Source organism: Rhinolophus sinicus, chromosome 8 (assembly GCF_057876585.1).
Source record: "Rhinolophus sinicus isolate RSI-liver-muscle chromosome 8, RSI-T2T, whole genome shotgun sequence".
Lineage (NCBI taxonomy): Eukaryota > Metazoa > Chordata > Mammalia > Chiroptera > Rhinolophidae > Rhinolophus > Rhinolophus sinicus.
Genome location: NC_142508.1, coordinates 38505608 through 38529705, shown reverse-complemented (window position 1 = coordinate 38529705; position 24098 = coordinate 38505608). Strand labels below are relative to the sequence as shown.

Here is a 24098-nt window from a genome sequence, read left to right as displayed (position 1 = left end):
TGAGCAGAGATTTAAGGGGTCAGTGGGTAAAGTGAAGGAAGGGGAGAGGTCTGCTGACAGGATGGGGGGGAGGCCAGGGCGGAAGGGAGGCAGAATGGTGCCCAGGGGTCTGGCCAGGTGACTAGCAGCCAAGGTGAGTCAGCCATCACAGGAGAGAAAGCGGCAAAATGGAGACGGGCCAGGAGAAGGACGGTGCTTCTGGCACAGGGAACAGCATGGTCAAAGGCCCAGATGTGAGAAAGAGGGTGCTGGGACATTGGGGCTGGGACAATGCTCCGGTTGCTCCTCACCTCGCATCCCTCCCTCCCCGCCAGGGGTCTGCGGAGACTGGAAGAACCACTTCACGGTGGCACAGAGTGAAGCCTTCGACCGCGTCTACCGCGAGCAGATGAGGGGGATGCCAACCTTCCCCTGGGACGAAGACCCAGAGGATGCCAGTCCGGACCCTGACCCCAGCCCCGACCCCAGCCCCAGCCCAGCCCAGGCTTCCGAGCACCCCCACCCGTGACCCTGAGAATAAACGCATCGCTCCTGTCCGGGCTCCTCAATGCGCTGTGGAGGTGGCACCGCGGGCGGCCAGCAGGGGGCGCGCGAGGACGGACGGAGGCTGGGTGGGGACGCCGCGGCCAGCACCCAGGGCCTTGGAGGGTGAGGTCCTCTTCCCCACCTGGCACGCCATTGGGGTCGGTGACTCAGAAGCCCCACCCGGAGGCAAAGGTGCTGCAGGGAGGCCAGCGCTGGGCACCTGACTCCCCAGGGCAGGGTGCTGCGGCCCAGACTCCTTAGGTATCTGGGGAAGAGGGGGCTGGAGACCCGGACTCCTGGGTCTGGGGGAGGAGGAGGCCGTGGCTGCACTCCTGGGTCTCCCTCTAGGCTGTGGAAATGCAAGTTTTTGGCATGAAGTGGCTTTATTCTGAGTAGAGGTAAAAGGGAGCCCCAACAACTCACCCCTTACACCCACAAAACAGTCCCAGTACCCTCCTGGGTCCCTCTCCATGTCTCTGAGTCATTTTCCAGCAGGTGTGTCCCCACCGATCTCCAGACCCTCATGATTCAGCTCTGCTCCCCAGATTAGCGTCTCTCCCTCCTTCCTCCCCTTGGCCAAGCTCTGTTTACCCACACTCCTGAGCAGGTGGGTTAAGAAGCTCCTCCTTTTGTGCCAAGGATTCCCCATGTTCACCACACACAATCCAGCAATGGGGCCACTCAGCCAGGTCTCCCCTCAGAGAGGTTCTGATGCAGCCGGAACCGATGTGCACTGTTCTAGGACCCCAGCTCGTCCAAACATTCTACCCATTTTCTAGACTGTGATGCTGAGGTCTAGAATGGGCATGGGGCTTGCCCAAGTTCTAGAATAAGTGAGGGGAAAAATCTGGCTTCCCAGTCACTGAGGCCAGAGGTTCAACAGACAGGCGGGAGCTTCAAGCTGACCGAATCCAACTCCAACTCTCCTTGAACAGACAGACAGGCCAGCCCAGTTTGGCTTTAGCTCCTGTCAGGGTCGCCCCCTGAGTCCTGCCCGGGTGGCCCAGTCTGGCTGCCGGCTGCCTCTGGGTTCCAGGGGTTTGGATGCAGCATTCTCACCAAACCTCCTTTGGGTGGAAGACAGATAGCGGAGACGGCGGGGAGGGATGAGGGGCAGGTGGCCACCCCAGGGCTGGGACCTGGCCAGCAGACGGGAGTCCGTCTCACCCTTGGGGGGCCCCCCAGAACCCCGCTGCCTCATCAGGGCTTTGGCTGGGGTGTCCTTGGAGCCCCAGGACTTCTTGAGCTGTGGAGGAAAAGAGAGGGAGGTGACAGCCGGCTCGTGGGGGCCTAGAGCCAGGAAGACAGAGGGTGAGAGGATGGAGGAGGTGGTCAGGGAAAAGGAAGGCGAGGAGGAGGTGAAACAGGAAGGGGGAAGGTGAAAAAGGAAGTAAGACGGGTGACAGGAAAGGATGGAGAAAGTAAGGAGGGTAGAACGGGGGTAGAAGGAAGGCTCCCAGGGGCTGAGTCCAAGGGAGGGAGGAGGTGAGGGAGACAAGAATGAAATGAGGAAGGAAGTGAGACAGGAGGGAGAGATGGCACAGGAAGAGGGAGGTGAAACTCTGAGGGGAGATGAGAAGGCCTCTGAGCTTCCAGAACCAAGAGGGAAGTGAGTGGGGAGGCCTGAGATCCCCAGATCTCCAGAGGGAGGGGAGAACTGTATCCACCCCCTGCAGCTTTGCAGCTGGGAAGGAACAGGAAGCAGCAGGCAGCTGCCTGGGGGGAAGGGGGGAAACAAATATTTGCCAAGGGAGGTAATGCTGGGTGAGGGCAGCTGAGGACCAGGTGGAGGCGAGGACCTTGCCCCTACCCTGCCCATCCCGCTTCTCCCCTGGGACTAAGGGAGGTGATTCCTGGGACATTTCTCCCTCACCCTCAGGATAGGCCTTTAGCTCCCACTTAGCAGATGAGGAAACTGAGGCTCGGAAGGGGCACAACTCACAGAGGGACTGTCAGCATCCAGGGTGAGTCTGCCTGTTTCTCCCAATGACACTGCTCTTACCCTTTTAGCAGCCTACTTTACAGCTGAGGACACTGAGGCCCTGCCTAGGGTCCCCCAGGGAATTGGGACAGCCCTGTTGGAACCCTAGTTTCTAAGCAGCTGGGGGGAAAGGGGCCCCCTCTGAGTTTATGACACTCGAATCCAGGAAGGGAGGCAACCAGGGCTGAGTTCCAATCGTCCCTGGTGCCTCAGATTCCCCACCTGTGAAATGGGTGGGTAGAGAACTGGAATAACATCTACCTGCTAGGGTTGTGGCAAAGGTTAAATTTAACCACCTCTGTGAAAGCGCTTGGTGTGGGGCCTGGCACGTGGCAAGGTACCCACAAAAGACCATTGTTTCAACCTTGGTCACGTTACTTGACCTCTCTGGGCCTCAGCTTTCCCATCCATGAAAATGAGCACGATAACCGATTGCTTCCCTGACCTGGGATGAGGAAGTCATGAAACAAATACAAATCAATTCCATTTGGGGAATTCATTATAAGAACAATTATTATTTTATTTCACTCTGTTGGCTCCTCCTCCCAACCAAACTAAGGATGGGACAACCACTCAGCCCATTTCCTAGATGAGAACACTGAGGTTCAGAGAAGTCAAGTCCATACCCCCAGGCTTTCACAATTGGTGTATCATGGCAGGATTTGCAACCAGAGCTCTCAGGGACTCTGCCCCATGCCACCAGGTGCTCCCCCGCCCAGCACACAGTAGGGGTACAGGAAATGGATGGTGGGATTAGGAACGCAGGTGAGCAGCTTGGCTACCCTGCCTCTCTGGGGCCAGGGACATAGTAGGCCCTCAGAAAACAGAGCAGGGGCCTTAGAGCCAACTGAATGACCTTGGGCAAGCACCTTCCCCTGAGCTTCAGCTGCCTCCACCCGCTTCCACTACTCTCATTCTCAGGCCAGCCACCAGGTCTTACCTCGTCACCATCACTGGAGCCTGACAGCTGGGACAGGCGGCTTAGGTCCCATAAGGAGCGGCTGGGCCTGGCTAGAGGGCCGCTGGGGGTACGGGCGCGCTGGACACTCCTCAGGATGTCACTAAGTGCAGGCCCTGGGATAGCCGAGGTCTCCTGCCTGTCCCCCTGGGAGACTCGGCAGGCGGCCAGGCGTTGAGCCAGCGGTGACACATCGGGCAGCGGCGGTGACATGGGGGCCACAGAGCAGCGACGGGCCACACGGTGTGGGCTGTGGGCCAGCTGCAGCCCCCCCAGGGTGCTGGTGAAGGGTCTCTGGGTAGGCGCAGGTGGGAGTGGCTTGGACGCCGCGTACAGTGTCCGGAACTCGCGGCTGAAAGCGTCAGCAATCTCACCGGTCAGCAGGGTCACCAGGCCGCGGTGCAGGCGTGAGTCGCTCCACGTGAAGCTGGGTGACATGGAGAGGGAGTCAGGACCTCTACACAGCCCCAGAGGGCCGATCTGGCCCCCATCACGAGTCCCAAACCTGGTCTCAGGACAGGCTGTGTGACCATGACCTTGGGCAACTCCTGCCACCCCTCTGTACAATGGGGACCACTGGGGTACCTACCCCAGAGGGTTGTGAGGACAACACGTTAAGATACTGAAACTATCATCTGCAATCAGACTTGAGTTTAAACCTGAGCTCTGCCCATCCCATTGAAGGATGCCTCAGTTTCCCCTCTGGAAAGAGATAGAGTTCGTTTTCTGATACCCACAGGGACTGTTTTAAGACTCAGCAGCTTCTTATGACTGCCATTTATAAGCACATGCTGTGTGCCAGGCTCTGGCTGTGCCTGCTCTGTGCCTGTTTACTCCGCTGGAAGATGGAGCTAAAACAGGAAGATTCGAACAAGAGAACACGGGTGGAGCGCTCTGCAGGGTGCCTGGCTCATGCCCAGCCTATGAACTGCGGTGAGCAGTGGCCTTCGGAGGCTGTCACCACGGTGGTTGCTATTTAAAGCATCTAGTACGATCTTGCACACAGCAGGGGCTCAATAAATGCCTTCTTTGGAATTAAATGAACCTGGGTTCTAATTCTGGCTGGGGGGGAGAACGGGGGCCTTGGACATGTCACTTTCTATTCCTGAGCCTCAGTTTGCCATGGCTGGGTCTTGCACCTGAGGGGCGCAGCACCCAGCACCCAGCAGAGCAGACAAGTTAGTGGCTGAGTGCTCTTACCTGGGTGGGGTGGCGATGTCCTCACTCCCTGGCAGGTTAGCCGGCCAGCCTGCCCCTTGGATTGTGGCACCCCTTCCCCACTTATGACCTCACTCCCGGAGCAGCCAGTGGGAATCCTGAGGGGTCTATGAGGTCACCCCATTCTGCTCCACAAAGACTCTCGTGAAGCAGCAGATGTTGGCTCATCTATGTCCTACAAAAGCTTCTGAGACCCGAGGACTTAAGAGCTGTGGTCACGACGGAGCTCCTGAGAGGGACGCGGAGTGTTCAGAACCAAGGACACTTCAAGTGCTAACTCTGGGAGGCCAGAACCAAGGGCAGAAGTCTTGTGGGCGTGAGGAGGGTCATTCAGCAGTTCCGGGAGGCCCAAGAAGCTCACGGCCTGGCTTGGACACTGTCACCGTCGCCAGGCCACCATGGTCCTTGGCTGGCTGTTGCTTCTGGTAATGGCTTTGCCCCAGGGCACAACAGGTGTCAAGGAGTGCATCTTCTGTGAGCTGACAGACTCCTCAAACTGCCCCGGCTCCCACATGCACTGTGGCGATGACGAGGATTGCTTCAGGGGCCAAGGGACATCCCCAGGCCTCGGCCCGGTCATCAACAAAGGCTGCATGAAATCGACTTTGTGTGGCCGCGAGGAGCCTGTCACCTACCAGGGTGTAACCTACAGCCTCATCTCCACCTGCTGCTATGGCCACCTGTGTAACAAGGGCCCCATCCCTGCAGGCAGCTGGATGGCAGGGGCCACCACCGGCCTGGCACTGGGTATGCTGCTGCTGCTGCTCCATTAGCTGTGACCAACATAGAAGGCAAGGCCTGGGACTGGTCTCCCGGCTCCACTGCCCCCCATGCCCTGCTTTCCCCCTCCCCCATTAAACGGCCAGAGGCCCTGGACAACTTCATGTGGCCCTGGCTCCATCCATTCTAGGGCTGTCCAGCAGGAGCCCAGGGCTCTGTGAAGCACCCCGAAGCCTGATTTAGTGGTGGGGACCATGCCCAGTGGGTTTGATTATACTACTGTATTTCATTGCTTCTAAGGCGCACATCTTTTCACATTTTGATTAGGAAGTTTCTTTTCATCTGTGGCACCCAGAGTCGATGAAATATGGTAATAACAATAATAACATTAATAAACAACAGCTGATGTTTATGGAGCACTTCTTACTTATGTGACGTGTCGGGTATCTCTCACTGAATCCTGGTGCACAGGTGGGACTGTAGAGTCTCTTGGAAACATCTCAGTCTCATTGCTGTGTGGGTTCTCAAAATGTGGTCTCCATACCAGCAGCATTAATATCAACCAGGAACTTGCTAGAAATGCCAATCCTTGGGCCCCATCCCTGGCTGAATAAGAGTGGGACCAAAACTCTGTTTTAACAGATTCCAACGCATGCTCAAGGCTGAAAGCCACTGGTCTAGGTCAGCAGTTCTTAACTGGGCTCTTCTGCCTCTCGGGGTCGGGGGAGGTGCACCTGGCAATGTTGGGAGACATTTTAGGTTGTGATAAGCAGGGAAGGGGATGCGATGGACACCTACTGGGTAGAGACCAGGGACACAGCTCAGCATCCGACAACGCCCCGGAGAGCCTCCCACAGCTTAGCCATTGGTCCCCGACGGGAATAGTAACTCTTGTAAACCTTGCTCTCGAGACACTAACCATATCATCCCATTCTGTTAGGGGAAAAACAGAGGCACAGAGGTGACACTGTTGCCCAGTCACACAGCTAGTAACTAACAGAGCTAGGATTTGAACCCAGGCCATCTGGGCCCAGAGTCCATGCGCCCCTGCCTCCCATGCTATGATCCAATGAAGTAGGTGCTCATCATTCACACTTTCCAGATGGGGAAACTGAGGCTCAGAGTGGGGGAGGCCCAGGAAGTTGCAGAGCCAGCATCCAGAGTCGGCTGGACCCCAAAGAGAGCCGAGGAGGGACATCAGACGGTCTGAGGACCAAGCCATGGCCCATTTGCACAGCAGGTCTCACTGCTTTCCAAACACTCTGAGAGGTGGCGTTACTCATCCCAGGCAGAGCTTGGACTCCAATCCAGGTCCTCCTGGTTTTGAAACTCCCACACACAAAGTGAAGGCCCCATTTTCCAGCTGAGGAAACACAGGGTCAAAGGGATGAAGACTTATCCCAGGTCACTATACAGGCCAGCCACGGGGCCAGGGTGGGCACCAGGCAGGCCTGGCTCCAACCCCAAATCCATCCTGCCTCATGGCACCTCTTCTCCTGGCAGTGTTTAGACCCGTTTCACAGATGAGAAAAGAAAGGCTAAGAAGTGGATCCAACTGCTCTCTGAGCACGCTGAGGGAGAGTCGGGGCCGGGATACTGGGCAGTGTGGGGAGGGGGGCCGTACCTGTAGGATCCTGAGATGACCCTCTCCCCGTCCAGCAGCACAAACTTCTCCCGCACGCTGCCGCTCACCTGCCGTCGCCAGCGGCTCTGGAAACTGCAGCCCTGCACAACGCGGATGTCCAGGTTCTGGGAGGTAGGAGAACACATCTTTGCTCAGGTCAACCCCACAGACCTCGACTTGGGGGTCCCTCTAGGCTGTTCCTACCTGGGGGTCCCATGACTCTATAGAAGGGTCAGTCCCAGCTTCCCCAGAGCCACCAATCTCAGGCCTCAGGGATCTCTTGGAGACTCCTCTAACTCAGAGGGACCCCCGTGGGAAGGCCCATCCCCACTTCCCCCAATGCCACGGGCATCAGATCTCAGGGAACCCTCTCAGCTGGCATCTACCTCGATGACTCAGGATCCCATGGAGGGATCTGCCTCCACTGCCCCCAGCACCAGGGGAATGGGGACTCAGAGGTCCCTCCAGCCGGGCCCCTACCTCAGTGGCCCAGGGGTTCACCCCCAGCTGCTGAGCCAGCGTCAGGAAGGGAGGCAGCTGCTGGCGGTCCAGGAGCAAGTAGACAGGCACCCAGCGGCGTGTGGCAGCATCCACCAGGTCCAAAAGCAGGTCTGGGTCAGTGAAGATGTCCATGACGACAGCCACCAGCTGGGGGGCAGAGAGACCGGCTATGGATGAAACCTGGGGTTTGCGGGACACTCAGAAGGTGGGGCCCTGCGGGTGAGGTGCTCTGCGGGTAGGAGTTTAAGGGCCTGGCCTCCATGAGATGTTCAAACAATGCCCACATGTGAATGAGAAAAAGGCAGCCCTCCCTGAAGACCCCAGCCTCTAACTGCTGGAAAACTGTCCTCATAAATCACGTCTGCAATAGTGAACAGTGTCTCCCGAGCTGTAATACTACAGGTGGCCCTGGTCCAGGGGTCAGTGGGCTGGAGGCCTTTGCAGGGCACTGGGGGCAACTGCACAGTCCGCAGGGGTACCCTGGATGCCATGGTGGGAGGGCTGACTTGCTAGGCCACCAAGGCTAGCTCTGGGGACTAGGGATGCCAAGGGCCTGGATCTTACAGGCAGGAAAAGGTAGTGGTGATGAGCGCTGACTCACCGGCCAGGTGGCCTTGGTTCAAGTCCCTGCTCGGCCATTTACAGCTAAGAGACTTAACCTCCCATCCGTTGGTTTCCCCATCTCCTCAGTGGGCACAGTAAATCCCAATCTCACAGGGCACTTGTGAGGATTACAGGTTAACGCATGCAAAGATCTGGGCCCTTCCTGGAGACACCTGCCCTGGTGTGGGGGGGAATGGGGTGGAACGGATGACAGACACAGGGGGTCATAATTAGGTCCAAGGGGCATGGATGTCTAAGGGCACCCAGATCTTAGGGAGGTGGTGGGGACCCTCACATCTAAGAGGGTAAAGATGAGGTCTGGGGGTGTGGACTCTGGGTTCCAGGAGTGTGGACTCCAAAGTCCCAGGAGGGCCTAGGGGAGAATGCCTGGGTCCCGGGGGATGTGCACTCCCAGGTCTGGGTCCGGGGAATGGACACCAGGCCCCTCTGAGGCCCCCACCTTGCTGGCAGCCTGGATTTCCTGGCGCACCAGCTCCTTGAGGGGCGGGTAGCCTTCACCAGGTGGCTGGGTGTACAGCTGCGCCCGGGTGAGGCCCTTCCAGCCCTTGTCTTCCGGCCAGCCCAGCCGAAGCATGGGCACTGGCTCCTCTGACTGTCCGGGCCAGTAGGTCAGGCTGCCTGAGTCCCCACTGGTGACAGTGGCTCCCTCTGCTGTCCTGCCGGGCTCCTGCTTGGCTGCTGTCCAGTCCTCAGCCGCCGCTGCCAGGCTCCGGAGCTCATCCCCACTCAGGAAGGGTTGCAGCTCCTCGCGCTTCACGCAGGCCTCGAATGCCTCTGTGCCCTTGCTCAGCAGAGCCTCAAGCGCCAGACGCTGGCCCTCGGAATACAGCAAGCCAGGGCTGGTCTCGGTCAGGGGCAGCCCCCCAGCCTCTGCCTCCACTCCTTCCAGTGCTGCCAGCTGGGAGGCCGCCATTAGGCCACTCAAGTGGGAGGACTTTGAGGCTGGCTAAGGGTTTGGCCGTCTCTGGGGCACTGACCATCTGGGGGTCTCCTGACAGGCTAATACTATGCAGCCACACAAGACTTCCAGGACCCTGAGAAAAGTCCAAATGGCTCCCTATGCTGTCCCTGGTTCACGGTCCTGACAATCAGACCATCCAAATGACTGACCACCAAATGTGTGGACTGCTCAGGACAACTTCCTGTCAGCCTCCAGCCGCCACCGTGACTGGCTGGCCATTGGACTTTCCTGCCAACTGTCTCTGATGGTCTGGTTGACCCCACAACTGGCCGTGTGTATGGGTTAGACTGACCACCTGACACTGTCTGCAAACTTCGTGACCTGTCAGCTTCCTCACACAACCTCCAGCCTACTGGCCACACGATGCCCCCACTGACCCTTGAGCTGTCTCAGAATCCTTCAGAAGGTCCAGCTGACTGCCTGACCATCTCCAGGAAACAGGCTGTCTGCCTATTTGCAACCACTCGAATGTCCCTAAAGGGAGACTGGGCTGTTTGTCCCTGGCCAACAGCACGTCTGACTGACTCTCTGGCTGTCTCTTCGATTGTCTGGAAGACATCAATTGTTTCCAGCTGACAATCTCAGTATCTGACCGCCCGGTGGAGCTCCCAGCTGTGTCCAGTGGCTGTTTCTCCTGACGACTGGCTCACCAGCTCACTGGCTGCCCATTCTGGGCACCTCTTCTTTGGCCCTCCTCTCAGCCTCAGAGAAACGCACTCCAGACTTGGCATCGCCCTTCCCCAACCAGGGAACTAAGTCAGTCTCCTCTGTAGACAGAGGACCCTGCTCCTGGGCCTTCACACCCGCTCAGGCTGCCACCCTGGAGGATGTGCTCCACGGGGTGGTTAATTACCATAGAACCGGCCCATGAGCTCGAGAGCCCGTCTAGGCTGAGGGCCCAACTCACTGGCCATCGTTCCTGAAATGGGCTGCTCCTGCCTGTCCCCCCCGGCTGCCCTGTTATCTGTGCTGATCCCCGGCCGAGGAGACCCGTCTGGGTTTCAGTCTGAATCCCCCTATCTCCTGCTAGCTGTCTACCTATTCATAATGGATCACTCTATATCCTTTGAGGCTCCTAAGCCAACCTCTGTGGACCCCAATCCGTGCAACCCAGCAGGCCCTCCTTCCAATCCCAGCACCCAGGCGCTCCCTTCCTCCAGGGCACAGCAACAAACACTGTAAAGAGAAGGAAAAGGAATAAAGCCGGGCCCCCTCCCCTTGTCCTACCCCATCCAGCTCTCCTTCCCCTTCCCTCTTGCCTTTTTCAGTCTGATCAGGGGGCTGGAGACCTGCTTTTATTTCTGTGGTTCTTCCGGCAATCTGGCCTCATTCATCAGGTTTCAGCCTGGGATCCGGGGAACCCAGCCCCTTGTGTAAACACAGGGAAGGGCCCACACAGGTCCTTAGTGAAGCTCTGGGGTGCAGGACCCAGGGTATGAGGTTCCAATCCAGAAGCACACACCCACTGGGCTGCTCACCCAAGTGGCCAGTGACCCACAAGATCCAGGCTTCATGGGAGGAGCGCGCCTCACCAGTTCCCATACCCCTGCCCCACTGTGGCCTCACCCGGTTTAGACTTTCCTGTTCGAGCCCCGCCTAGTCTAGTGACAGAACGATGGAAAGGGGAGCGCCAGTCCTTTAAGTGGGGATGGGTGTGGCTAATGCTAGGAAGCAGGTTCCGGATCACCTGACACCTGGCTCTTGGGGAGGAGGTGGGGCTTCTGCAGTAGGGGACTGTGAGGGTCCAACAGGTGCGCCAAAGCTCAAGGCGCAGAGCCCTGCCCACGACTAGACCGCTAGAGGGAGCCCGCAGGCTGAGGCAGAAAGTGTACTATGGATGGACACCTGGGACCCCAGGACTTCGCCCTGGCACAACTGGAGGGGCTGGTGTCCACGGTCATTGCCTCGGAGCCCAATTCACCAAACCAAATTCATTCTTGCCCACAAGCTCCAATCCACTCCCAATCCCGTCCCCCCAATAATACACACAGGGCTGTCAGCTTCCAAAAGCTTTTTAATAACAAGGCAGGATCTGGGTTAGTTTTTGTAGCCTCGGCTGGCCCTTCGGCCTCTGGCGCGCTCAAACTTCCGGCCCTTGGAGCGCACGTAGGGTCTGCAGAGGAGAGGAGGGAGAGTGAGAGTACGCCCAGGTTACAGATGGAGCCAGGGCCTGCTTGCATACTGGGGACTCAGAGCAGAGTGATGCTGGCTCTAATAGAGTTAGCACACGGACACCAAAACCTCAGTCAACCCAAGAAGGGTCAGTGATAACACCAAATGGGGTGCTGGAAAAACTTTGCAGTGTAGGGAGCTAAGATGCCAGGAGTGGCTGCTAAAGCACTGCACCAGGCACTGGAGGCGTCAACCTGAATGCCTGGAGGCTGAGTAAAATGCAGGCTCTCCACCCAGGACATGCCAACTCAGCCTAAGACAGGGACTGCATCTGTAACACTGTCTGTGCAGGGCCCTCAACACCCTGAGAAACACAGCTCTAAAGCCAAGTCTGGAAGGGAAAGTGGGTACGATGAGGTGGGGAGTTCTAGGGAGGCCTGAGGCTGGACTAGTGTGAGAAACGGAGGCAGCTGGAAGCATGACAGGCCTACACATGCAGGGGGAGAATCAGGGCTGGGTATACTTACTTGGTGTGGCTGTGCGGAGTTCCAGGGGCCTTGCCGAAATGCCTGTATACCTCTCGGCCCTTGCGAGGACCTGGGAAAAGGGAGGAAGAGGTGGATCAGGCAGAGACCCAGCACCCAGACCTCCTGCAAGCAGCTTCTCTCCAGGGCTCAGGCTGATTGGGAGGGTGAAGTGGGGCAATGCCCTGACCTCCGAAACCCGGGAAGGTAAAGGCTGCCAGCAGTCACACACCCTCATTCACACTTGGTCCCAGCCCCACCATGGGAGCCACTAAGCGTCACTCACCAGAGAGCAGGACTGTGCCACAGCCCTTGGGGGAGTCCAGGGCCAGCTGGTCAAAGGTAAGGATCTTGCCCCCAGCCTTGAGGATGCGGCTCCGGGCACGACTGCTCACACGCAGTGCACACACCTGGGAGACACAGGACAGGTGTGGGAAGAGGCCCCTGCATGGCCACCCACGAGCTGCTGGGACTTACTGTCCACTGCCCTGGCCCAGCAGAGAAGCCTGGCTACTTGCTCAGCCCAATAACCAATACCACCAACTATTAGAAGAAGCTTCCAGAGCTGACATCAGCTGTTTTTACCACTTTTAGAACCTGCAGCTATTACATGTAAAGAAACTGAGACATAAAAGAGATCCAGGACTTTGTCCAGAGGTGACAAAGTAGCAGAGAAATTCAGATTTGAACCCAGGCTGCAGGCAAGTTCAAGAGCCAGCACCGTAAACAGGGCTCCAGAAGGGGCTTGCTCAGGGACACCACCATCAATGATGCCAATGATAAGTCCCCTTCAGTCCCCAAAGCCACCTGGTAGGTGTGATGCCTGCCTCACCCAGAGGTGAGACCGAGGATACAGCATGAGCCTGAGGGCCCTGTGGGGAGCCATGGTTTTTTGTAGCCCTGAACCTTACAGACTGGTTCGGTTTTTGTCTCCATAACATTGTCTCTGTCTTATCTGAGAAGCGCCTAACGGCTGCTGAGGAATGTGGTGAAAACGGCCAGTTCCCAGACACAAAAAACTAAGGGCTTTTTAGACAAATAGTAGATTCTGTCTCCTTAAAATATTTACTTTTGTGAGTTTCAGTGACCTTGTATCTTCTATGTCAAAGTAAGGTTGAGGCTGGAAAGATTTACTTTCGCTGAGATAATGCGTATCTTCTTCGTTTAACTGCACGTACTCAAACTGTATATATTGGTTAGAGATAATAAACTCAGGGCTTCAGCATGACTGAAGACCGGCCACATTAACATTTGTGTGTGTCTTTTATTTCATTCCCACTCCCCCATTCAGGTACTAATCGACTCGTGGCGGCTGGCCCGTCACAGGGCCCCACAGCAGACAAGGATGAGCCAAGTCTGCAGGACTCCACCCTGAGCCCATGCTTTTGACACTCCCACTGTGCAGAGCCCCTCGCCACTCACCTTCAGTTTGGGGACCTCCTGGATACGCACGTCATCAGTTATAGTCCCTACAACCACAGCAGTTTTGCCCTCCCGACCAGGAAGCTTCATCTTACGGATCTTTGGGGGAAGAGGAAAGATGCACATTAAAGAGTCCCTTCTGGTATTGAAATCCAATTCCACTGCTTCAAGCACCCCAAAGTCCAATAGTTGTGCCCTGATGGGGCTAAACCCATCCATGCCATGTCTCTCAAACTAGCACTGGCCTAATCACGGTTCAGCCCAGTAAAATCTCCAGAGAAAATGCAAGCAGAGATTTTTCAATAGACCTCTCCTATAAAGGGTTCTTGACACGTGAGATCTTGTTATATAACTTGAAGCCCAGGAAAAACTCATAAAGCCACTGTAACCACCCCAACCTCACAATGAGAAAAATAACAAGACCCAGACGCCAAGCCAACTGAATATCCAGTTGGCTATTAAGCTACACCTGAGGGTCAGAGCTCCAAGCCCTCCCTTCCTCCCAGAGGTCAGCTCCATGTGACCGAGTCACCCCCAGGTTGGCTATACTCCCCCCAAGAGCCCCTCACCATCCGAGAAAGGGACAACGGTGGCCGGTTGGTGCGACTCATGAACAATCTCTTCAATACCACCTGGTTGAAGGTGGAGTTGGTTCGTCTGGCCAGAAACCTATATAGCTGGATGTGAAAGGAAGAGGAGGAATGAGAACCTGGGGCCTCCTACTTCCCCCTCCCTCCCAACTTCCTAAGAAATGGGCAAACATATGATTTTGTCTGTCTCCCACTGAGCTCCAGGGAGAGAACTGGCCCAGGTCCCTCCTGGTCAGGGACCCAGAAAATTCCCTCCTCACCCCCTCGCTGTATACAGACCAGGGGCTGAAAACACTGAACTTCCAGATGCTCTGGGGCAGAATCAGAGATGAGAGCCTGTCCTGCAAGCCCCTGAGGAGCCAGTGACCAATGCTAGGATGGAGGCCCTGAAAGTTGCACTCGGGTGGTCCTACCCAACCATCTCAGGCCCCAACCTCACCTTGACCAACAGCCTTAGGTAGATATCCTGGCTCTTGGGCTCCTTGCGCCGAACCTTTCGGTCTTTGTTGTGACGGATGTCGACTCCCTGCCGGGTGAAGGCAAAACCATGGTTAAGTCTGCTGTCAGATTACTCACCCATAACCGTTCTCAAGTATTACTTCTTTCTGAGATATTAGATGGAGCTCCAGTCTCTAAAGAGACAAATCCCAGGCCCACCACTGGGAGAGCTCTAGAAATCACGTCAATACTCTGGGCCTCAAATGACTGCTCTGCAAAAGGGGGCTAATTCTAATGTAAATCCTTCAGCACATGACACACAGCACCTTGAAAGCTTTAACACAGTAGCCACATTAATTTCAAGAAAAAATTTTAACTCCAGAAATTGTATTTTTCAACAATTAAGTGTTTAAGTTCCCAATACTTGCTCCCACACATGGAGGTAACCAAAAACAAGGGCAAATGTTAAGTCATATCAAACTTTTATTTAGAAATTAATCTGTACAGAACCAATTTTAGAACAATCTTTCATTTGGTTTCCCTGAAACCAAAAACATTATGATAGTTTCCGACTTTAGCGCTAAAACTCTGGAAAGCCCCCCATTTCTGCTACACCACCTGCTTACTTTCCTGAGGATTTTTCTTTTGGATTATGTTATGAATTGTAAAGAACCACTTAATTATCAATTGCTCCCAGTTAACCAATACTTAACGTCTGCAAAAACCTATGGTGAGCACTTCCTACAACTTAATTCTTTCCAAAATCAAATCTGTGAGACAGAATTACTGTCCCCAGTGAACAGATGGAGAAAGTGCGGCACGGCTGGGAAAGCAAAACCACAGGATGGGCAAGGAGCCGAGACTCGCACGAGGCCTACCTGGCCCCAAAACTCGGGCACTGGACGCTCGACAACTCCCCACCAGGGCCCAACTTTTCAGGGTGAGGAGTGATACGTCCGGGAAGAGGCATCAAAGGCAACAGATAAGAGTGGCTGTGGAACCAGCGCCTGGGTCTGAATCTTGGCTCCGCCACTTCTTGACATTTTCTTCCTGGTCGTATCATTTAACCACCTCGTACCTCAATTTGAGCATCTATTCAATGGGAGCTACAACGGAGGAACACGGGAGGGGCTGGAGATAGATACGACTGACCAATCCCTGGTCTTCAGGCCCCGTTAAACTGCCCCCCCACCGCAGGAGTCGCCTCCTTCATACACCCCCGGAACCCCTGCCTCCCTGTGGCGCGCCCCCAGCCCGAGACTGCGGCGGATGGCGGCGGATAGTAGAGTTCAGAACACCTCAAAGCGCGCTCACCATGATGGCGCCTCCTGTTCCACAGGTCCGGAAAGAGAGACCGAAGCCGCTGTGGGCGGGGAAAGCCTTCAGCAAGCGGCGCCTACATGACGTCACATATGTGCGACGCAGCACTCTACGGCGAGTCGGCCCTCTCTATGGTGAATTTGGTGGCCGGCTAGACGGGCGTTTCCGGAATAGGGTGAGGCGGGGGTCGGGGGAAACCACCAAAGAGGAAAAGGGGCTACGTCAAGGAGGGAAGGACCAGCACGTTGGGGGCCTCTCTGGCCCTACTCAGTCCCTGTTCTCGATACTCTTCCGGAAGAAAGCGATCTGAGAGTGAGGGAGATGTCGCGCGGAGTTAGGGCGATTCATCACGCGGTGACGCTCTGGCCCGAAGCCGACGGCGTCTCAGTGGCTCCCGGAGGACCGGGCGGGCCGAGTATTGGAGCTGAGGAGGCTGGGTAGGCAGGGCTAGTCCGGACCTCCAGAAAACCTCTGACCGCACGCTTAGGGGATTTTCTTATATTAGGCTGACCTCCGCCTTATCTCGTGCTGCGCTTTCCAGGCACAGCCGCGGCTCGGGAAGTCCTACTATAACCTGAGATCTTCTTGCTGCAGCCCAGTCTATAGCAGTCTATTTCCACCTTTTAGGTTCCGCTTTTCCCTCTGCCCCCAGATGGCCCATTCTTGACCCCTTCTCAGCCTCTGGCAGCTGGGGGCTGCTTTTCCCAGCCAGAGAGATTCAAGTGGCCCAGCGTGTTTGTTGTGAGTGATGTGCACGGTACTGGAGCTAGGAGGAGGCACGCTGAGGTCCCGGGCTTGGGAAGTGGAGTTGAGAGAGGGGATGGGTAAAAACTCCGAAAGAAAGGGGAGGAGAGACTTAAAGAGAGGGAGACAGACATTCAGAGGGGAGGAGGAATGGAGACCCAGAGCGGGGGTGGACAAAGACCTAGGGTAGGGGGAATGGAGACCCAGGGAGTGAGGAGACCTAGGAAGAGGGGGAAGATGGAGATCAGGGAGGAGCAGAGAATAGAAAGATGTCGATGCCATCTGTAACCAAATTCAAATCCTGGGTGCGCTACTTAATAATAATGTGACCTTGGGCAAGTCATTTAACCTCTGTGCCTCACTTTCCTTAGCTACAGAATGGATGACAATAGACCTGGCACATAGGGTGTTTTTCAGCATTATATAAGTTAGTAAAAATGCTTAGGACAATGCACATAATAAGTACTTAGTAAAATTAGGCTTCACCCCTCTTTATTGGTCCTTAGTGGATGAGACGAGATGAACTGGGTGGGGCAGTGACAAAGCTGACCTCTTCTCGTTTCTCCTTCCTCAGGGAGGCCCTGCCCCTTGGGCCTCCAACACATTCAGCCTGGGCTCCTGTAGTCTGCTCTTGATACTTGTACTTATTCACCTCTCCTCCACAGAGCCAAAGGCCCGGCCTGAACTGTGAGGCCTGACTCTTTACCCATATCAACCTCCCATGGCTTCTGACCCAGGGCCAGGGTCTTGCTGATGTGAACACAGGAGAGGGCCAGCAGATGAATGGATACCTTGAAGCACAGGAGCAGTGGGACCAGGTAAGGGTCCATCTGAAAACCAAGATTACAATACCATGGGACACAGTTTCCTCCTCTTCCTTGTCCCTGTTCCCTCGTCTGTGTGACTTGGTCTCTATTTCTGAGTCCCAGCCTCTTTGATTGGTATGCCTGCTTTTCTTTCTCCCAGGGCGCCAAGCTCAGGTGCTGTGTTTGCCTGTCTCTTCCTCTTACTGGGTTTCTGTCCCTCTCTCTCTCTGGGTCTTTCTTTGGCACATATCTGGTGCTGTTGCTACTCTGGGTTGAACACAAGGTACATTGTTTGGCAATAAATAACTTCTTTCTCCATTTATCTTTCCAGCAAACTTGTCCCTATCTCCTTAAGCATGTGTGTTTCTTTCTACAATTCTGTCTGTTTCTAGGTCTCCTAATACTGTTCTTGCCTTTATTTCTTTCTGTTTCACCATGTCTTTGCCTCTCTCTGCCTCTCTTTCAACATCTTTGCTTTCTGTCTCTTGGTCTCAGTTCCTCTCAAGCCTCTGGGGCTCCAGTATTCTCTTAGCCCCCACTCCCAACCCCTGACCTAGAGGTCTCTCTCAGATACTGTCTTTCCAGTTTTTCTCCTTGTGTCTCTGTCTTGCTCTGTAACTGAGTCATTCCCTAAGCAAATGTTTTCGTCATGCTGCCTCTGCTCTGGTTTGGGCCCAACGTAAAATAGTTTAACATTTTTTAAAAATTGACATGCAATATTATATTAATTTCAGGTGTACAACAAAATGATTTGATATTTATATACATTATAAAATGATCACAAGTCTAATTACCATCTGTCATCATACAGAGTTAATACAATATCATCGACTATAGTCCCCATGCTGTACATTATATACCTATGGCTTATTAATAATTTGTGAATTAATGAGCTTCTTCTCTCTGGTTTTCATTCCAGAATTGTCTGTTCCTAGCTCTGTCTGTGTCCGTCGTTTTCTGGAGTCCTTATCTTGCATATTCTTAATTCTACTGTCTGTGTTTGTGTATATCTTCGTTTTTCTCTGAATCTCTCTCTCTCTCTCACTCTATATGAAAAAGAGACAATACTGTTTTCGAGTCTCTTATTGACTCTGACTCTGCTTCTCTGGGTCTGCAGCTGAAGATCGCCTTCATGCCCCTTTTTAATAAACCCAATGGATGGGACTGGCCCTTGCCCTCAACAAAGATGGCGATATAGTAGCTGGTCGTTGGGCCGTGATGCCCCTTCTGCTGCGCGTGTGCCCTCACCTACAATGGCAGCTGATCTCGCGAGCGCGATGCCCCGCCCAGTTCTTCGGCTCTCTGGCGGCAGGCCCTTGCGCTAAACTAGCGAGTCGGCTGGACCCGACCCCCGCGCGTCCTCATTGGTGCGGCTCAGGCCAGGCACGCGGCCATTGGCTCAGCAGATACACACTCCCCCCACACCCTTGGGTCAGATCGGGGCGGTTGGTGCTGATTTGAGGGGCCGCCTGGAGGAGGACCCGGCGTGTGAGGAGGGTGCGGGGGCTGGGCAGGGACCCGAGTCTGGGGAACCCAGGGACCGAGAGGAACGGAGAGACGCAGGCCCGGGACTGGGGTACCAGGGGTGTGGGATGGAGATGGAGAACCAGATCCGGGACTGAGGGATCCAGGAATGGAAACTCAGGTCTGGGATTGGGTTGTGGAAATCGGGGCGTGTGTGTGGGGGGGGCGGGGGGGGGTAGTGGAGGCCTGGGAACGGGGAAACCGGAGACAAAGACTCAGGCTTATGGGGGCAACCTATGGATGGAGACACAGGCCCAGCTCTGGGGTACCTTGGGGGTGGAGAGAATGGAGAGCAGGCCAGAGACCTGGAGACCTAGAGACAGAGACTCAGGCCCAGGACTGGGGGAAGATCTGGGCTCTGTGCCTAAGCCTGATTTGAGATAAGGGGTGGGGCCTAAGGGTGAGTCCGAGGTTGGGGGAGGGGGGTGTGTCTGGGGCAAATCTGGGCCAGGGAAAGGTAGGGCAGGACAGATAGGTGGCTCGGTGGGCGGGGCAGTGCGGAACAAAGGTGAGCAGGGAGGAGGCTGAAGAAGGGCAGAGGGCAGGGGGAGGGCCTTTGGGAAGGGGATCTCAGGCCTGGCTCCCATCCTCTCTCCCTGGAGAGCTTTCAGCCAGATGTCCAGGTCAGTCCTTAGGGTCCAGCTCTTGGCCCCTGTCCCTTGCAGGTGCTTGCATGTGGCTCCTCTGGCTCTCTGATCCCTTAGTCCCTCCATGTCACATTCGTTTCTTAGTCTTTACTGATGTCTACATCTCCTATCTGCTCTTTTTCTCCCTTTTCTTTCTGACCCTCAGAAGCCCCTAAACGCATACTCTCTTCTCTAAGTATATTTCATCATCCTAGGTTTCATTTCATTGAAGCTGTTTGTCTCCTCTCAATGTTTCTCTGGCTCTTGGACATTATCCTTTGTGTCCAGGTCTCTCCCCCTTGTTACTTTCTCTCCATCTGGAGATGTATGTTGTGTTTTTGTCTGTCTTTGCGTGTCTGTTTCTTCTATATCTCTACCATCCTGATCTCTCTCCGTTGCCTTATTTTTCCCCAAAGCCCTTATCATTCAGCACTGTATTGTACTTCTTTATCTTGTTTTTTTGTCTTCTAATTAGCATAGAAACTCCATGAAAGCAGGGATATTTGTCCACTTTGTTCTCTGCTGAGTTTGCTGGGCCTGGCACTGATTGGCACATAGAGGGTACTGAATAATTATTTGGGGAATAAATAAATGAATGAATGTTTGCATGCCTGGGTGTGGAGCCTTCAGGATGCTGGCCTTCCTGTCCAACTGCTCTCTTCCTTGCATCCTCAGGGTCTCCCCACACTTGTCTGGGCCTGTCTGTCTTTGGTGTACCTGTGACCACCCCTCATTGTCTCCTCCTGTCCACAGGCCTTGCCCCTGCTTCCCTCTAGCTGCCATGGGGATCCTGGACTCTGACTCCTGCCCTCCTTCCTCCCCACAGAGGCTGGACCAGGAGCTGACCTGGAGCTGGGGCCATAGGCCTAGGAGGGAAGCCATGGCCCCACCACCGCCACTAGCCGCCAGCACCCCACTCCTGCATGGCGAGTTTGGCTCCTACCCAGACCCAAGCCTACGCCTCGCCCTCACTCTCACACCACAGGCCCTGCACATACAGAAGCTGCGCCCAAAGCCTGAAGCCAGGCCCCGGGGTGGCCTTGTCCTGCTGACTGAGGTCTCAGGCTGCTGTACGCTGCGGAGCTGCAACCCCTCTGACTCAGCAGCCTACTTCTGCATCTACACCTACCCGCGGGGCCGGCGTAAGGGCCGGCGCAAAGCCACACACACCTTCCAGGCTGACGGGGCAGCCACGTACGAGGAGAACCGTGCTGAGGCCCAGCGCTGGGCAACTGCCCTCACATGCCTGCTCCGTGGACTGCCGCTGCCTGGGGATGGGGGTGAGGTCCTGGGCAACCTCAGTTTTTCTGCAGATTTCTTCTGTGGGCATCTCTGTCTGTACTTTTCAGTGTGTCTGTGTGATGTGTCTCTCTGGGTCTGTATTGAAAGCGTGATACCAGACAGGGGTGGGCTACAGAAGGAACAAAATCACAGGCTGAGAAAAATTGTTTGTGTCTGCTGCTCTCTTGCTAGACTTTTGTCTCTGTCCTCTCCCCCCTTCCATGGGTCCTGACCACAGATAAGTCAGAGGCTCCCGGGCTGATGAAAGCAGGAGACTGAGACGTGATCGGTCACCACCCAGGGCACTCAGAAGTGGCATCTAAAACTTTAGCCTGTGGGGGTCCAGAGAAGGCTTTTGGGCAGAGGCCCCCACAAAGGGTCCTCAGTTGACACAAGAAGGTAAAGATTCAAGGGTCCCCATCTGTTAGGATTCCTTGGTCCTTCAGGCTCCTGCTGGCCGCCTGGGGGCTGGCCGAAAGGGATGGTGATAGTAAGGGAGCCTTGCACAGTGAAGAAACCTGATCTTGGGATCCAGGTGTTTGGGGTGAGGAAAGTGGAAACCATAGCTCTCCTTCCTCTTCCACACGTGGGTCCAAAGGGCATTGGGATTAGACACCCAACCCCTGCCTTTATCTTCAATATCTGGGAGAAGTGGGTGGCCTGGGCAGGTAAGGCCTGGGCGAAAAAAAAAATTAACTCCCACGAGCCTCCGGTGCCAGCCTTCTTGCAGTTTGCAGTTACTGTTTCTGAGGTGAGGGGTCTGGATCTCTAGTCTCTGTAGACTTCTCCTCTCTCTGCAGAAATCACCTCTCAGCTTCTGCCAAGGCCACCCCGATTACTCCTATTGGTCAATCCCTTTGGGGGGCGGGGCCTGGCCTGGCAGTGGTGTAAGAACCATGTGCTGCCCATGATCTCCGAAGCTGGGCTGTCCTTCAACCTCATCCAGACAGGTAAGGGCAGTATCAGGATGGAAAGGGGGGGCTGGGGGCTAGAACTGAGTCCTGGGGAGTGGTGGTGGGGCAGGGGTGGAACAACCTGCCTCACCTCCTGGTTCCCCACATTAGAACGACAGAATCACGCCCGGGAGCTGGTCCAGGGGCTGAGCCTGAGTGAGTGGGACGGAATTGTCACGCTCTCTGGAGATGGGCTGCTGTATGAGGTAGGGCAGGAGCCCCCTGCCCTGAGCCTGGGGGGAACTTTGGAGGCTGGGACCAGCACCCAGGTGTCTGGTCTCTGGCCCTCCAGGTGCTGAACGGACTCCTGGATCGCCCTGACTGGGAAGAAGCTGTGAAGACGCCCGTGGGCATCCTCCCCTGTGGCTCGGGCAATGCACTGGCGGGAGCCGTGAACCAGCATGGGGGGTAGGTGGGCTGCCCGCATGTCGGCTGAGCCTGATGATGCCCTGAGGGAGGGATAACAGACCTGGCATGTCTGCCCCCATCTCTCCCCCTCCACCAGTCCACTGTCAGTTCAATCAGTCTGGCATTTTTGCTGGTCTTGTTCCCAGCTGTATCCCTAGTGCCTAAAACTACGCCTGGCACACAGGCGGCAGTCAATGAATGCTTGTGAAATGGAAGAATTGACAGAACCTGGCCCAGTGAGAAGAGTCCATACACCTGGAGGTGGCCAAATGGCTGCGGGTGGGCCCAGGGATATGGTCCCCCTGCTGTCTGTCTTTCAACCGCCACCTTACACTCTGCCTCTCTCCCAACCCCCCCCCCCCCCCCAGCTTACTCTTTTCTCACTGTGTCAATCCATCTCTGGCTCTGAAGGTTTAAACCGGCCCTAGGCATTGACCTGCTGCTCAACTGCTCCCTGTTGCTCTGCCGGGGTGGCAGCCATCCACTGGACCTGCTTTCTGTGACGCTGGCCTCAGGGTCCCGCTGTTTCTCCTTCCTGTCTGTGGCCTGGGGCTTTGTGTCAGACGTGGACATCCAGAGTGAGCGCTTCAGGGCCTTGGGCAGTGCCCGCTTCACGCTGAGCACGGTGCTGGGCCTTGCCACGCTGCATACCTACCGTGGACGTCTCTCCTACCTCCCTGCAACCATGGAGCCTGCCCCACCCACCCCTGCCCATGGCCTGCCCCGTGCCAAATCAGAGCTGACCCTGGCCCCAGCTCCAGCCCCACCTGTGGCCCACTCACCCTTGCATCGTTCTGTGTCTGACCTGCCCCTGCCCCTGCCTCAGCCTGCCCTGATGTCCCCAGGCTCACCTGAACCACTGCCCATCCTGTCCCTCAATGGTGGGGGTCCAGAGCTGGCTGGGGACTGGGGTGGGGCTGGGGATGCTCCACTGTCCCCAGACCCACTGGTGCCCTCACCCCCTGGCTCTCCCAAGGCAGCTCTATTGTCACCCATCATCGAGGGGGCCCCAGAAACGCCAGCATCCTCTGAGTTCCTGCCTCCCACCCCTGATGGTGACCCGGTAACCGTCTCTCCTGGGGGCCCACTGGACCACCTGCTCCCTCCTCTGGGCACCCCATTACCCCCAGGCTGGGTGACGCTGGAAGGGGACTTTGTGCTTATGTTGGCCATCTCACCCAGCCACCTTGGGGCTGACCTGGTGGCAGCTCCCCATGCACGCTTTGACGATGGCCTGGTGCACCTGTGCTGGGTGCGCGGTGGCATCTCGCGGACTGCGCTTCTGCGACTTTTCCTGGCCATGGAGCATGGCAGCCACTTCAGCCTTGGCTGCCCACAACTGTGCTATGCACCGGCCCGTGCCTTCCGCCTCGAACCTCTGACGCCTCGTGGAGTGCTCACGGTGGACGGGGAGCAGGTGGAGTACGGGCCGCTGCAGGCGCAGGTGCATCCCGGCCTCGGTACATTGCTCACTGGGCCTCCAGGCCACTCCGGGAGAGAGCCCTGAACCTAACAAAACTTGGAGCCCGCCAGGGGCCCGGCTGCTAGAGTTAGGCGGACGCCTCAACGTGCAGGGGCTGTAGCCCTGTCTCAGGATTGTGCCCGCCCCCAGGGGACTAGAGGTGGTGCTGGAGAATGGCCCAAATTCCAGGGATTGGAAGTCGTCAGGGTCACATCAGTGGGCTCGCTCAGAGCGTAGCGCCTGACGAGTATGGGCGGGGCTCACTCCAGACCCTCGAAGGCCTGGTCAGCTGAGGGCGGAACTTGTATTAACGCGCCGTCCAATTACGGGACGTGGAATGTACGGGCTGGGAGAGGCCTCACTTAATTGGCCAGTCAGGACCGGGTCTCATCCTGTCCATTCCGGTGCCTCCACTTAACTGGCCAATCAGCCCAAGCGGGGCAGGTTCCCCCGGGCCGACGCTCGGATTTGCACTAAAGTTCCTCTCCCTCTGCCACCTGCGGGTGCAGAAGGAGAAGTTCATTTCCCGTCTTCTGTCTCCTGTGCGTCCCCCAACCCCAATCTTCAAAGCAATTGAAAAGGTCTATGCAATAAAGGTAGTTGCTTCATTCCTCTTACACCCTCGCCCCTTCCTCCAACCCATAGTCCATGGAAGAGATCGGACTGTGGGCACTTGCAGCAGTTCCTGCCTTTCATGGCCCGAAACCCAGGCCTGCCCATGGACTGCGGCCAGTGAGACCCACTGGCCTTGAACTGGGGCCAGGGAACTGCCTCCT

General features: G+C 56.0%; 5 protein-coding genes across 16 annotated transcripts in view; 3 read left to right on the top strand and 2 right to left on the bottom strand.

Annotated features, from left to right (window-relative positions):
• SULT2B1 (sulfotransferase family 2B member 1) overlaps positions 1-534 on the top strand; it is a 28929-nt gene extending 28395 nt beyond the window's left edge. The window contains exon 7 of the mRNA XM_019741466.3: positions 315-534. Coding sequence (XP_019597025.1) covers positions 315-508 — 194 coding nt within the window. The 3' untranslated portion in view covers positions 509-534. The remainder of the gene's footprint in view (positions 1-314) is intronic.
• SACK1E (scaffolding CK1 anchoring protein E) lies at positions 526-10988 on the bottom strand. The gene is made up of 5 exons (XM_088800051.1): positions 8591-10988; positions 7507-7674; positions 7027-7151; positions 3447-3891; positions 526-1771 (listed from the first exon to the last, which is right to left on the bottom strand). The coding sequence occupies exons 1-5, from the start codon at positions 9062-9064 to the stop codon at positions 1496-1498; spliced, it is 1488 nt and encodes a 495-aa protein (XP_088656177.1). The 5' UTR covers positions 9065-10988; the 3' UTR covers positions 526-1495.
• On the top strand, positions 4810-5814 carry SPACA4 (sperm acrosome associated 4). Its single transcript, XM_019741447.3, has one exon. The coding sequence runs from the start codon at positions 5081-5083 to the stop codon at positions 5453-5455; it is 375 nt and encodes a 124-aa protein (XP_019597006.1). The 5' UTR covers positions 4810-5080; the 3' UTR covers positions 5456-5814.
• Positions 10989-11108: 120 nt separating the features above from the next.
• On the bottom strand, positions 11109-15647 carry RPL18 (ribosomal protein L18). 2 transcript variants are annotated; one of them, XM_019741511.2, is made up of 7 exons: positions 15513-15647; positions 14200-14286; positions 13740-13847; positions 13171-13269; positions 12035-12158; positions 11752-11821; positions 11109-11225 (listed from the first exon to the last, which is right to left on the bottom strand). In XM_019741511.2, exons 1-7 carry the CDS (start codon positions 15513-15515, stop codon positions 11150-11152), a joined length of 567 nt encoding a protein of 188 aa, XP_019597070.2. In that variant the 5' UTR covers positions 15516-15647; the 3' UTR covers positions 11109-11149. The 2 variants fall into 2 exon arrangements, with proteins under 2 accessions (XP_019597070.2, XP_088656185.1); XM_088800059.1 differs by lacking the exons at positions 11109-11225; positions 11752-11821; positions 12035-12158 and adding an exon at positions 12224-12621 and having other exon boundaries at positions 13080-13269.
• Positions 15628-23939, top strand: SPHK2 (sphingosine kinase 2). Of its 11 annotated transcripts, none has more exons than XM_074316146.2 (7): positions 15628-15693; positions 16928-17080; positions 19972-20498; positions 21300-21449; positions 21564-21658; positions 21745-21860; positions 22272-23939. In XM_074316146.2, exons 2-7 carry the CDS (start codon positions 17046-17048, stop codon positions 23365-23367), a joined length of 2019 nt encoding a protein of 672 aa, XP_074172247.1. In that variant the 5' UTR covers positions 15628-15693; positions 16928-17045; the 3' UTR covers positions 23368-23939. The 11 variants fall into 11 exon arrangements, with proteins under 11 accessions (XP_074172247.1, XP_074172250.1, XP_074172245.1 ...); XM_074316149.2 differs by having other exon boundaries at positions 15631-15693; positions 20045-20498; XM_074316144.2 differs by lacking the exon at positions 15628-15693 and adding an exon at positions 15717-15955.
• The last annotated feature ends 159 nt before the right edge of the window (positions 23940-24098 follow it).

Coding starts and splice junctions, on each gene's coding strand:
- SPACA4 (XM_019741447.3), top strand. CDS start 5,081: ATGGTCCTTGGCTGGCTGTTGCTTCTGGTAATGGCTTTGCCCCAGGGC.
- RPL18 (XM_019741511.2), bottom strand. Junction 13,848..14,199: donor ACCTAAGGCTGTTGGTCAAG/GTGAGGTTGGGG, acceptor TTTCACATCCAG/CTATATAGGTTTCTGGCCAG. Junction 13,270..13,739: donor CGTTGTCCCTTTCTCGGATG/GTGAGGGGCTCT, acceptor CTTCCCCCAAAG/ATCCGTAAGATGAAGCTTCC.
- SACK1E (XM_088800051.1), bottom strand. CDS start 9,064: ATGGCGGCCTCCCAGCTGGCAGCACTGGAAGGAGTGGAGGCAGAGGCT. Junction 7,675..8,590: donor AAATCCAGGCTGCCAGCAAG/GTGGGGGCCTCA, acceptor TCTGCCCCCCAG/CTGGTGGCTGTCGTCATGGA. Junction 7,152..7,506: donor TGAACCCCTGGGCCACTGAG/GTAGGGGCCCGG, acceptor CCTACCTCCCAG/AACCTGGACATCCGCGTTGT.
- SPHK2 (XM_074316146.2), top strand. CDS start 17,046: ATGGATACCTTGAAGCACAGGAGCAGTGGGACCAG. Junction 17,081..19,971: donor CACAGGAGCAGTGGGACCAG/GTAAGGGTCCAT, acceptor TCCTGTCCACAG/GCCTTGCCCCTGCTTCCCTC. Junction 21,861..22,271: donor GCCGTGAACCAGCATGGGGG/GTAGGTGGGCTG, acceptor CTGGCTCTGAAG/GTTTAAACCGGCCCTAGGCA.